We start from the raw sequence: 13,433 nt of genomic DNA on the forward strand, positions 1-13,433 counted from the left end.
GAGAGCAGCAGAGAGGGAGAGTGATGCGTACTTTGGATTTGCTCTGAGTAAAGATTATGGAAATCCGCCCTAATCTCTGAACAGACTCTGCTGCACAGAGGACACAGCAGCCTCTGAGTCAACACTGCAGCAAAACCATCACAACAGCCCACTAGATGTATTTGGAATTTTTTATTTAGTCAACAAAAGTTTACTCATAATCAACCCTAAATTGTATCAGTATAGTCACCAAATTAAAACTTCAAATGAGTGGAAATGAAGTAGATGTTAAAAAAGGAATACAATTGAACGTTATTTGACAGTACAATTTCAAAACGGAGCTGAAATATGGTTTCCGTAGAGCATGAAAAAGCATTAAACGTCATTAAATGAATTGCACCAGAATCAAGGCCTTAAATTGGATTCAAACTGGCATTACATCTAAATTTCTTGACATTTTTTTACTAAGTTCATCCAAAATAAGTTAAAGTTAAAGGTGCATTCTATAACTTTTTATGTGAAAAGAGAAAGTCGATATTTATGTGTACTGGATTTTCAAAGTATAGGAAAGAGAATTGGACAAAACGGGCAACTTCTGAGCAAAAAAACATGGTCAATTCTGCACTGGAACACGTTTTAGACCTTAAAGCTGGATAATGCAACTTTTTGTATGAAAAAAAAGTAGATATTTGTGCGCATTTCACCTTGTAGTGACCAAGCGGCTGTATGAGTGGTCAGCACGGTGCCTTCACTTTCCGTCACAGTGGTCTCTAGAACGCTCCAGAATCAATTGTTTTGTAGATTTTCTGGCGAGACAGTCCATCAGCAGAAAAAAAACCTTCCAAACAATTGATCCTTGAGCGTCCTAGAGACCACTGCGACGGAAAGTAGAGGCGCCACGCTGACCACTCATGCAGCCGCTGGGTCACTACAAGGTGAAATGCGCACAAATATCAACTTCTTTTTCATACAAAAAGTTGCATAATGCAGCTTTAAGGTCTTGCTCAGACGTTGCCCGTTTTTGTCCAATTCTTCTTCCAATGTTTGATGAAGCGTTTGCAAATTTTATGACATAAAATGTGCATGATTTTTTTAAAATCTTCGATTGGGATATTAAAGTACAGTGTTTGGGCATTAAAAAGCATTAAATGGGACTACCTGTATAAACCTTGAATATGTACGTATGAATGTACTTCTTTTTGCCAGATTTTAAGGGTTAATCTACACAAAACGAGAATTTGCTTGTGATAAAATCTAAACAGTTCTAGCATCAAAGCCTCATCCCCCTCCTGCGACTGCAGCGATGATCAATTAAAGAGGAACTGCAACCGCGCCAAAATGCAGATGAAACATTGAGATGCAGCTCAGACACTACAGGGGACAAAAAGTAGGACAGCCAAGTGAGGAGGAGGAGGAGGAGGACGAAGTGTGCGCTGGTTGGTAAAAGCTTCAGAGTGCACTGTGCCACTTGTAAATAAAAACAAAATGCAGTACTATGCAATTTTCCCAACACACTGTTCATACGTTGCAGCTTGATACTGAAAATGTTGGGAGAGAAATATGAAGTCTTATTTAGCGGCTGTACCTTTCAGTATCGGGGCAAATTTACCACGGACTACGTTTTGTTAGGACAGCTCAAAACAGAAAATGAATACAAAAATAACGTGAAACAGGAAAAAAAAAACTGAATAGGCAAAGTACAGAATCAGTTTATTAAATGAAATCAATAATAGAGACTCCACTTAACATAGTCCTAGTAAACAGTAGTAGGTCAAAGTTGAACCACAGAGACATAACACACGGCCTTCTCTTTTTCACAGTCACTTGGATCAACGCAACACTAAGCACTTTCCACTGTGGACAGGAAATCACATTTCAGTGACAAAACAATCATATCGAAACTGTGGCCGTTCAGGATTTATTTAAGTAAGGCTCTTTTTTTTAATGCATACATTGATGGAAGAGTCGCAGCAGTCTTGTTGCCAACCATCGGTGTACAAAATCATTCTTTAAGTATATTCAACACTATAGTGATACAATCATCATTTATACATCCAGTTGTTATGGCGCGGGGGCAATGCGTTTGGTCTATACACAAAATGCGGTGCTACAAAGTTGTGCTCTTCGATTATCAAGGGCTTACACACTGCAACAACATTTTTCACTGGTGGATCATGTGACCACGATATTTGCTTATCTGTTAAAGAAAAAACATGCAAATGAATACAGCACCGGATATCAGGTTCATCAAGTTTCATACAATATCAACCACTACATCACTGCACAACACTGCCACGAGTTTGACCCTGAGAAGGCTTCACCAACAATCATAGGAAAAGGGCAAAAAAACAAAGCAGCACGTAATAATGAACAAAGTGTAAACAATGTTGCTGTGAACGAAGCTTTAGAATAATAGGGAGATGATTTTATACAACCAATGACAATTCTGATGTTGCGATTGTGTTATCTATACACTTACACATCTAAAGTCCATAGGATTTCAACAGAAAATGGTGCTTGGAAAAGTCATTACATAGTGCATTGTCACAGGATCTTTCTTTTACATCACATGGCAAAAGTATTACGAACACTTGCTGGTGTTAAAAAAGCTGATGTCTTGGTTCTTGTGCTGGAATTTACGTGGTGAATAACAGACTCGCTCAGGTAGTGTTAGTTCAAATAGTCGCACGACGGCCACAGACAAGCGAGGACAATGTTAAGGCTGTTTTCGTTTGCTACACAGTCGATGTAGACATTGATATTGTATTGAAGAGGTTAGAAAGATTTTTAGGCGCCTGCCTTTTTGGAAATGTAACAAGAGCTGCACAATACACCGCTTTGAGAAGGTCTGGTTAGAACCGGATCACTTTACAGACTTAAAGTGATAGTCTGTAATTTTGAATGTTGATTTGAGTATAGAGAATTTAGTATAATTGACCGCCTGGGCCTGAAGCGTAACTTTAATGAAGTAAAATTCAATAATCTTATTGCTTTTAAATTCTCTCCCTTTACTTATCTCAGCAACCAATCAGAATCCCCGGTGCCATCACTTTGACCAATGAGAAGAGCTTTCCTGTGAATCGCCCAATCAGGATGGAGCTTGATCATATACTTTTGAAATACTTTTTTTCCTCTCCTCATTTTGCAAACTAATGATGGCTTTCAGGTCCATTGTTTGATTGATTACTTACTTTTGGAAATTGACCCTCTCTCCATTTAGCAATCTTACAGACTATCACTTTAATAAAGCCTGAAGTGAGACTCAATCAGAGATAAACTAGGGCTAAACAAGGATTAGACTAGTCCGAAAACTACTCCAGTCCAGGATTACGTTGGACTCAGTCTAAACTGGTCTGTACCACGTCAAAAAGTGTCTCACATGTAAATATATATTGTGCAGCTCATGTCAGCGTTATTTGCTACCATTGCTAAATTAACAGAATGTGCAGAAACGTTTCAAAACCTAATGGTTAAATTGAGGTTCATTTCTGCTGTGAGCGGCTAGCAGCAGTTCTGTGACCACAGCTGAGCCAAGGCACTGATAGTACATCCACATTAACTGGCAATGATCGTCGTAATGTGCTCTTAGCTTCAAGATTTGCAACACAAAGCAGAGGAGCGACGGTTGACATTTTCGTGACTGTGTGTTGCATTCAGGTGCCAACGTACAAACAACAACACTACACTGATACAAAAGCGTGGTTCTTAAAAGAGCTAACATTCAGTCCACAATGGATACTATACATACACCAGTCAGGCAAAACTGTATGACCATCGGCGGTATATATATATTTGGTAGTATTTGAAGGATTAGCGCACAAAGCAATTGGCCAGTACAAGGACAAACTACTGGTGTAAAAAATTATTTATAGGATTATGGAATTTTGCCATTATTTTTGTTAAGGGGAGACACTACAGGCAAAACTAAATTTTTTCAGTTTTCAGGTTTTGGGCCAAATTTGTCTCTGAACATACAAGCTTTCACCCGGAAACAGAAAATATATATAATCTTCACAATAACATGTTTAAATATTGCGCTGATTCAATGTTCCCCCATAGACTTATATGGGAGAATGCAATTTCAAGGGCCTTTTTCCTCAAAACACATTTTTCTGTCATTGTGGCGACACTATGTCCACGTCAGTCGGACCTAAAGACTTCACAGTTTCCAGCCTTGGACTGAACAATATTTGGAAGATTTTTTCAGAGGGATTTTTTATTATTTAATCCCTAAGCCCCATTTATTGAGTTTTGAATGTCAAAAAATAAGGCGAAAATTACACTTTTACAAATTTTTCCACAAAAAACAGCTTATTTTAAAACTAAACAAGAAATCAAAAATCCCCTCTGAAAAAGTCTTGGTAACTCATTCATCAATAAAATGAAACCATAAATTTGAATGTAGCTCTATCCATTATTCAGATTTCGTCGCCGAAAAGATGGGAAATTTGGGGCATTTTTCGGCATAAAACACCTTGTTCTTATATGAAAAGATAAAATGACAGAAAACTTGCCATGTATTTTTTTCTCACATTTATGCCAGTGATCGACAGCAACAGTTTCAAATTGATATCTGTAAATATACATTTTTTCCCTATTCACCTGCAGTGTCTCGCCTTAAGTGTTAATGCAAACACATTCATTTTTACATTAGCTATGACAAAGCACAAAGATTTGACCCAATCACAAACCAGATATGTTTCATTTTAAACTGCTGGATACTTCTTTGGTTTGTGTAGTTAGATGACCCCATAACAAAAGAGTTCTCTGGCAAATGTGGAAAACAACGGAGCCAAAAGCGCATTTGTGTTTCATTTGGCTTTGCCCTGTTCTGTGTTCTCAAATAACTTCTTTTTACACTTACTGCTAAAACACATCGCTACAATAGAAGAGTCTGTGTACTGCTGTAGAAGTATATCGTTTTTTTTGTTTTTGTTTTTGTCGTTTTACATTTCTGGCTTTGTGTATAGTTCACATTTTGTGTCCAGTAAATCAGAGCTACAAGTACATTTCATGTTTCTCTTATGCAATGTTTTCTGCCGTCACTGAAGTGGCACGACAGCCGAAACCTGATTATACTATGCGCGCCCGTCTGTTGCCACACTTCTCAGACCCTAGTGATTACCCCGGAGCGAGCACAATGAAAATGTAAGACTGCCGGAGTCGCGTAATAGGCTGCCACTGCTACAAACTGTGATATGCAGACAGTCGCATAACAGTGCGTCTGTGGAAGATAATTATCTGAAGCTGCAAGGTGGTTTGAGACTAAAACCTTGCTCCAGCATTTTACACGTTTCACATTTGAGAGCAAACATTGGCTATTTCAGAAGGCAAAAGGCTCGTCTCGAAAGATCCAAAGAGAGAGTTTCACACATTAGTAGTACATTTGTTGTTTCATCAAGTAAGTCTAGACCAAGGCTGTGTAGTGACTTATACCTTATGCGTGTCCTGCTCACTTCTCTCCAGCTGCATCCTAAATATTTCTATAACAGTCATCTTTTCAGGCGTGGGAAGCTTTAATGAGTAAAGTAGATGCACGGCAGTGACTAAGAGCCTTTTATAGAAGCACATAACGTTGAACATTCAACAAAGATATAGATATATTTGACTGCCATGTGTCGGAAAACAATGGAAAAACAATCGTATGCCACTCTATAACTGGTGAGTGGTATTCTGTTGTTTATACTTTAAGACCCACACAGCCTTGGTCCAGACAGAGCTTATGAATTCATAGTTTGGAGTGATCCCAACAGGTCTCCTTTTCTTCTGGGAAGACCCCAAATCCTCGTACACGGGTCACGGTTCAAACTCTAAAGGCCGTAAAAGTAAATATCTGATATTAATTATATGCAATAAATAATAAAACTTTGTTCATAGATTAATATGTATAAAGTTCCTTCTCCGTCGCTGTGGCTTTGCTGGATAGGGAGCAGCAACTAATATATCAAAAAGGTTTGGGATGTCGTATATTGCCAAATGCTTCAGTTCATCTTGCTCCGTTATGGTTGATGCACTGTTGCAAGTTCGACCTGAGAACTCAAGCCTTAACCTTTGCCCCTCCAACAATACGAAACTGTGGAGAAGCAAAATTGTCCAATTTTCTGAAAGATACATCCATTCAGACAGTGCACGCAGGCCTCAGATGGCCACGCGAAAGGAGTCCCAGCTGTCGTCTTTGCTGACGCTCCCGTTTTTAGCCGTCGTCCCATCTCCAAGCCCCCCCTCGCCGGGCTGCTCCCCCGTGGGCGTGGCTCCGGGGTCGGGGTAGAAGTCGTCGTCCTCGTCGAAGTATCCGTTCTCGATCATGCTGAGGCTGGAGGCGGCGCTCAGGTCCTGGCAGCTGCCCTTGTACTCCTGGATGGACTCGTGAAGGGACCAGAGCTGGCACAAGAGGGACATGTCCTGCTGACGCAAGCCCACCTACAACGCAGGAATATACTGATATTACTTATCACTCTAGTACAATAATAAAATAAGGCTGTGTGGTGTGTGGTGTGGGCTGATGTGTTATTTGGTTTGTTTTTTGTAGATAGAAATGTTTGAAATGAGACAATGCTTGGGTAAAAAAACACACTAAAACTTTCAATATCTTGTGATTAAGGAACAGCACAAATGAGTAAGTGTGCAGTAAAAGGTTTTTCCTTTCTAAAATAATATATTTTAGCTAATCCTGGCCAGGAGCAGGGCACACACTGGACAAATGCCGAGAAACTGACGGCATTTGGACGGTTGAAGATAACCCACAATAGCACTGGGATACACACACAATGGAGGATCTAACCCACAAGGCCCTTGGTGACAGGCAAACACATTAAACACACATCTGTGAACAATAATCAGCATGCACTGAATTTTACAATGTGGAAAACGTTCATGAACTGAAACGCACTTTGAACTTGCTCAAACCAAATGTAAACAAATCCACATTCCCTTCAGTGTAATCTGTGATTGAAAGTTGACGCAAAGCCAGCCGTCATTACTCGGCAGAACAAAAGAAGTGCAAAAGTCAAATTAAAAGGGTCATTGTTCTGAAACAACTGCTGGGCTGACAGGGCGCTATCTGCAGCAGATCACTGCATTGTCTCCCAAACAAGTCACAGAGGACACGTGGTGAAGTCAGTGCCACTGTGGCCAAGCCATAGACAGTGAAAACACACTCTAAAGACAATATAAAACTGTAGATAAGAAGGCGACAATAGTGGCTCTCACTTTCTCACCAAGAACCATGCCAGAAAATACCTCTAGATTTCCACATAAAAAATGTAGTGGGGTAAATGTGCTGGGAAAAGAAACCAAGACATAAAATAGACTTTTACTTCAGCCAGAGTTAACTAGCATCAATGTATCCGGACCACTGTTTGAGAATCTTAACTCACATCAGGATCAGTATAATAAAACTTTATTAATCCTGTGAAGGGCGACCCAGCCATACATACAGAGAACAAACATTCACAGTATGTGCCACAACAGTTCACAGGTTCACAAAGGTCCAGCGAGACTGAATAAAAACACAAACTCCTAGTTTGAATTGAAGATTATCGCAGAAGGAATAAATAAGATCGAATAGCGATTTGTTTGAATCACAAGCAGGTAAAAACGCTGACCTGAAGGCATTAATGTAAAACACAGGACGTCCCTCTGATCTAAGTCTATGATCCTTTTTGGTGACACTGCGACACAGTTTTTCTACTACTTGCCGTTTATTTTCTCCCATCAACAACAATAATATATTTATATAGCGCTTTTCTGGACACCCAAAGACGCTTTACATTGCATTATTCATTCACTCCATACTCTGTGGTGGTAAGCTACTACTATAGCCACAGCTGCCCTGGGGTAGACTGACGGAAGCGAGGCAACCAGTCTGTGCCATCACAAAGAACAAAGAATGAATCTTCTTCTTCTTCTCCAGCGGTTTGCCACCAAATGTTAGGGCATTACCGCCACCTACTAACAAAGAATGAATTCCTATGCATGGCTGTTTTAGTGATAATGACGAGCTTTTGAAAAGAGAAACCGTCACCTCAGTGGTCCGCACTAGGGCTGCGCGATATTGAAACGTGCGATATGCGATACGGACGTGCAATATTGCCATAATGATATTATTGAGATATTTTACCAAATCATTTCAACACGACATGGTTGGTTCTAATGAAACACAAATCACAGGTTTTTCAGGTAGCAGAAATCACCCAAGAACAAAAAATAAGTCTGAAGTTCAATGCATTTGCGTTTGTTTTTGGCTGAGTTTGCAAAAAACTATGCGATCTCAGTCCTATGAAGACTTTAGTGATGTTGCGATATATTGTGGCTTCTTGCGATGCGGATATTGCATCACCTATTATTGCGATACGATACTTTTTGCGATATACTGCGCAGCCTGACTACTTGAACCCAATCATATCAGTATCTTCATCTTACTCTTAGTATTCCATAACATTATTACCAATACATAAACAAGGTCATCATAAGTACCACTGGTTTAATATAAAAAGCAGTGGCCAAGTATCAAACTGGGGACCAATAAGTAATTAATAAGGTTTAAGAGTCTAGCATGAGAACACCAGGTAGTTCACACCGTTATAAATTAATAGCCCAGTTACTCTTCAGGAATAAGTAGCCAGCATAAAATGACAGTGTGACAAATTTAGAAAAAGGAGTCTTAATATTTGATGTTGGATTTCAGGAACAAAGAGAAAGTGTCCTGGGGCCAGTGAAGGTGAAACTGGATAGGCACCTACAGGGAGTCTAGGAGGGATTAGATTGCTCCAGGCGCACAGCACTTTCTTGTGCACAATAAAAAAAAAAAGGCAAAAAGAAAGAATTACCATCTCTTTCCGCAGCAGAGCCAGCGCTGCGTCCAGGTTCCCCGGCTTGTGCGCGAGCAGGCTGTCGCTGTTCCTCCCTCGGCTCAGATCGTCCTGGATCATGGTTTTCTTCACGTACATCCTCTCCATTTCTCTCCAGGAGCCGCCGCTGGAGTTGAGGAGTCCGCTCAGGCTTTTGGGCAGCGGCGGTAGACCCTCGATGCAGGCCATTCCCCCCAGCGTCCCGTTCGTGGACTTACCATTCATTGTCCCGTGTGTTGAGACCGCACCGGTGAAACAAGGGCGATATCCCTCCGGTGCGTGGGGGTTTATAAGGCTTACGGAACCGCGGAGGAGGACCACAGACTCCCACACTGAAGAGCAGGGCACCAATCGTGGTTTTGTCCGGGGTTGAGCCCGAGGCAGCGGAGCCACGTCTACGGGAGCAACACGTCAACCGAGACCGGTGGATCCGCTTGGACCGCCACAATAAAAGCACCACTTCACAATGAGTAACGCACTCACTCATCTATGTGGAGGCTCATAGATGAGTGCATTATTCATTTATTCCATACTCAGTCAGTGGTGATGAGCTACTTTTGCAGCCACTGGTGCCCTGGGGCAGACTGACAGAAGTGAGACAGCCAATTTGCGCCATTGGCCTCTCCGAGCACCATCACACACCATTCACCTCATAGTGGTGTAGGGGAAACCAGAGCAGCCTATGCAGACACGGGGAGAACATGCAAGCTCCATAGAGAAAGGCTTCATCTGGCCTGAGTTGTGTTTTTGCAAGATGAATGAAGGTTATAATGTCTACAAATTTGTCAGTGAGATGTGAGATAGACTTTATTTTCCAGTGGAAACATGTCTCAGTGCAGGCCCAGCTGCGTAATAAAAGAGAATAGAATAGAAGATAATACTTCATAACACAACTTGGTGCAAATTGAGGTTGAGAAGTGTATAAATTGATTGATTGTTTTCCAAGAGGGATTCTGGTTCAAATTGTGCCAAAGAATCTTATCCCTGGTTAAGAAAATCAAGACACCACATTCATGGATGTGCTCCAGACCCAGGAATGTGGATGTGATCGATAAAATATAAAACACCATATAAAAATATGATCACCCAAGTGATCACTGGCCATCATGTTTCCCCAAATAAGCAATCTGCTGTCACTTTTACAGATCTGAAAGTTGCATGGCCTGTATAAAAGCAGAGCATAAAACGCGCTCAACTCAGTGAAATGCTCTCTGACTGTATAAAAGCCCAAAATAAACGTTTGATTAACCTCTTAACCCCTGCTTGAAGCGAGCACATTCTCTCCAGTTTCCCAAATCTAAAAACGTCTTGAACAAAGTGTCAAAACAAGGATGAAAATACAACAAAACACGACAAAAAAGAGCCACAAAAGAGCAACGAAAACGTGTCAGAAAAGCAACAATAACGCAATAAAAAAGCAGCAAAACATGGCAAAAACACGACCAAAAAAACTACAAAAAACAGACAAAAAAAGAGACAAGAACCCAACACACAGGCCTATAGGCTGGAAGCTCCAAGGCTGGAAGCTTGTAGATTTGGGTAAAGCCAAAGTGGAGAAAATGCACTGGTGTTTGACAACATTGATGTATAAATCATACTATGACTTTTATTTTGAAGAGGAGCACATGATCTCGCTGTGTGTTGCTGTGTGTTTAACACCTCTGCACCCTGCCTGAATAGTAAAATCCTCTCCTTGTCCATTCACCAAAGCCTGCTGGGCACCTCCCTGTCAACAACTTTTTGGAGTTTAAGTGACAATAATGACATCATTTTGACTTGTATGCTATTCCAGTGTAGTCTCAGAAAAGGGAAATTCTAAACATGTAGTGTACTGATAGTCACTCACATATTTGTATGACTAAAAACACGTATGTAGTTCTCTATACTTTAGGCAGTGTCTCACATCTGGAGACTATTTGCAGCTGATGTCAAAAGTCCCTCAAAGGAAAAAAGAAATGCAAGCCATAATCAAACATAAACGGTGAGGTGGGACTTGGGAGGCAGTTTGCTGGAGAAAAACACAGACCGAATACTCACCGAGAGATAAAAGTAATAGAGATTCCGCTGTGATTTATGTTGGAGCGAATGTGGGACGACTGCGAACCCAACACATATTTTCTGGGACTGAACTGGAGGCTTTTTTGGCACGACATGAAAGAGGACAGTGGGGGAAAAAAAGCTCCAAGCGGGCCCCACCAGTGTTGATTATAGTACATGAGCAACAAATATTAACTATACTAACAGGGAGTCGAGCTACTACAACAGTACAGTGAAATACCAGTTGTGTATTGCTGGAAAAGAAATGGAATGGCAAAAAAAAAAAAAAAGACTATAGCCATTGTGTCCGGCGTCAGCCCATATTACTTTGACCGGTCTCGCAGACAGCGTGCGTTGGAGGTCAGGACAGTATTTGTGCTGCGGAGGACAATAGGTTTCGGGGACATAAAGGACAGATGGCGGCTCCACTTCCAGCCCCCAGTCTGCCCGAGCCGTCACAACAATACCACAACAATAACCTTGAAATGAGCTCACAAAAGACGCACACACGCTCCACAACGAGAGAGGAGTTATACCACACACACACAAACACACACACGCACACACAGGGGGCAGATGGACTGAGGTATTGTTAAAATATTCTAATTAATATCATTACTATTCTTAAATGATAGAAAAAATGTACTCCCAAATGCAGAGGCTGCACTTTATAAGCAATGAAAGGGAGTAAAATAAGACAGAAAAACGAGGGTATTGCTGCTACATAATTATTCAAAATGGTCTGAAAACTTTCTTCTTGTGTACCAAACAAACTTGTTACGGCACTGGAATACAACAGAACCAGCATGTCATGTCATTGATAAGCATCTGCAGCTCATCCACTCAGGCTTAAGACTTGTACCTATAAAAAGGTTGTCAAAGAGGATCCACAGCTTTTTATTGTGTGCTTGTGTAGAGATCAAAAGATTAGGTAGATGGTGTGTCCCCCCTAGGGAGAACAGCAGGAGGCCAGCTCTAAATCTGCCTTGTTACAAAAGTACAATGGTCATTTTGGGGAAGTCCGGCTAATAATGTGACAAACAGATCCGCTGATGTCCCAGGCTGGGAGCTCGACCTTTTGCCTGTTCAAAATGCAGGCCCGAATCTTCGTCAATATTCCAAGACTATCAAATGTATGATAACTATAAGTTGCATAAGAGACATAAGGCTGCTACACAACAGGAACATGAGATTTTTGTCAACAGGAACTACCAGACCAAAGGAAGAAGGCCGGATTTGTGATGGATGTGGTGAGTTTCCTCTGGTGCGTCAGTGTTTGAGGTCAGGAAGGAGAGCAGACCCTGAGAACAGCTGCTGCGCTCACACTTTTCCTGCTCAGTTCAGAGTTAAAAAAAAGAAGAAAAAAACGCCCCGTAGGTGAATGTCAGAGTTAGGCCTGGGCTTTGCAATGATTAATGTACTACATTCCCCACAAAGAGGCAGGTGAAACGGCAAACATCTGCACAGTTTAAATGAGAAATGTCAAGTGAGTGACGTACATACTGTAACTAAATGTGCCGTTTTTGACAGCCAGCCTTGATAATCGGTGCTTGAGAAAATGCAGTGCTTTTTGATGTTTTATTATGTGGGAATGTACAGTTTTATTTGGGTCATGAAAGGCTGAACACAGATACTGAGGGACCACTGAATGCATTCATTTTAATAATCCTAGTCATATTAAAAAATGCATATTCTTTGTGTTATTACCCAGCTCCATAGGGCGGTGACAATTTACTACGGACATCCAAGAACAAAAAGGAAAAAAATAAAAAAAAACATATACTCAAATTTTATATACACATAGTCAACTAAATTAGGTCTTGAGACAAACAGCCAGATTCAGTGAAACTGTTTAACTTCCACTGGTCTCACTGCAAATATTATACCACTTTGCCACTTGTGTCTTGAAAATCACAGTATGGGTTGTACATGGTGCATGTTTGAGTGAATGTATAGCATCTGTCTGTGAAATTGTCTGTGAGAATATCATTTCAAGGCACACAAAGTGCTTTACTGTTATCTACATAAGCACATTGTTATAGCTTCGAAACACCTTGCAGCATAGTACACAATTATGGGTTTACTGTCATTCATTTGCCTATTTATTGCATGCCTTTCGTTATGATACATCATCAGGAAATGCCTATAGCTGCTGTGGTATTTACAAGGCCCTCCTTCAGCTGGTGATGCGATACTCTGGTATTTAGGGTGTAATGCTTTGTCAGTACCTCTGGCTCGTGTCCAACTACACGTCCGGCAGCGACCGGAGGGGTGTATCCCAAACAGCAGCTGCTCTCGTGCTGCAGTGCTCCCTGACCTCCACTCGCTGGTTTGACCTCATCCACTTCTGCCAGACTCCTATCTGCCACCCCCATGTGTGCAGCACAAAGGAAGAGGCTGGCTTTGCAGATGGAAGTGTGCGGCCTGTACCAAAACACCAAAGACCAGAAACAAGTGTGGTTTAGATTAGGTTACAACAAAATAGATGGAAAATAGATAGGCTTTCTTAATTACAAGTCAGAATAGTATGTTTAGCTGTTCATATGAAATGGATAATTGTGCAGGAAC

The 13,433-nt window shown here is 41.1% G+C and overlaps 1 protein-coding gene across 1 annotated transcript; it reads right to left on the reverse strand.

Moving 5' to 3' along the window:
* Positions 1-6,076: 6,076 nt before the first annotated feature.
* Positions 6,077-9,231, reverse strand: fam89a (family with sequence similarity 89 member A). Its single transcript, XM_079572343.1, has 2 exons — positions 8,808-9,231; positions 6,077-6,399 (listed from the first exon to the last, which is right to left on the reverse strand). Exons 1-2 carry the CDS (start codon positions 9,051-9,053, stop codon positions 6,118-6,120), a joined length of 528 nt encoding a protein of 175 aa, XP_079428469.1. The 5' UTR covers positions 9,054-9,231; the 3' UTR covers positions 6,077-6,117.
* Positions 9,232-13,433: the final 4,202 nt, after the last annotated feature.

Source organism: Gobius niger (assembly GCF_951799975.1).
Source record: "Gobius niger genome assembly, chromosome: 15".
Lineage (NCBI taxonomy): Eukaryota > Metazoa > Chordata > Actinopteri > Gobiiformes > Gobiidae > Gobius > Gobius niger.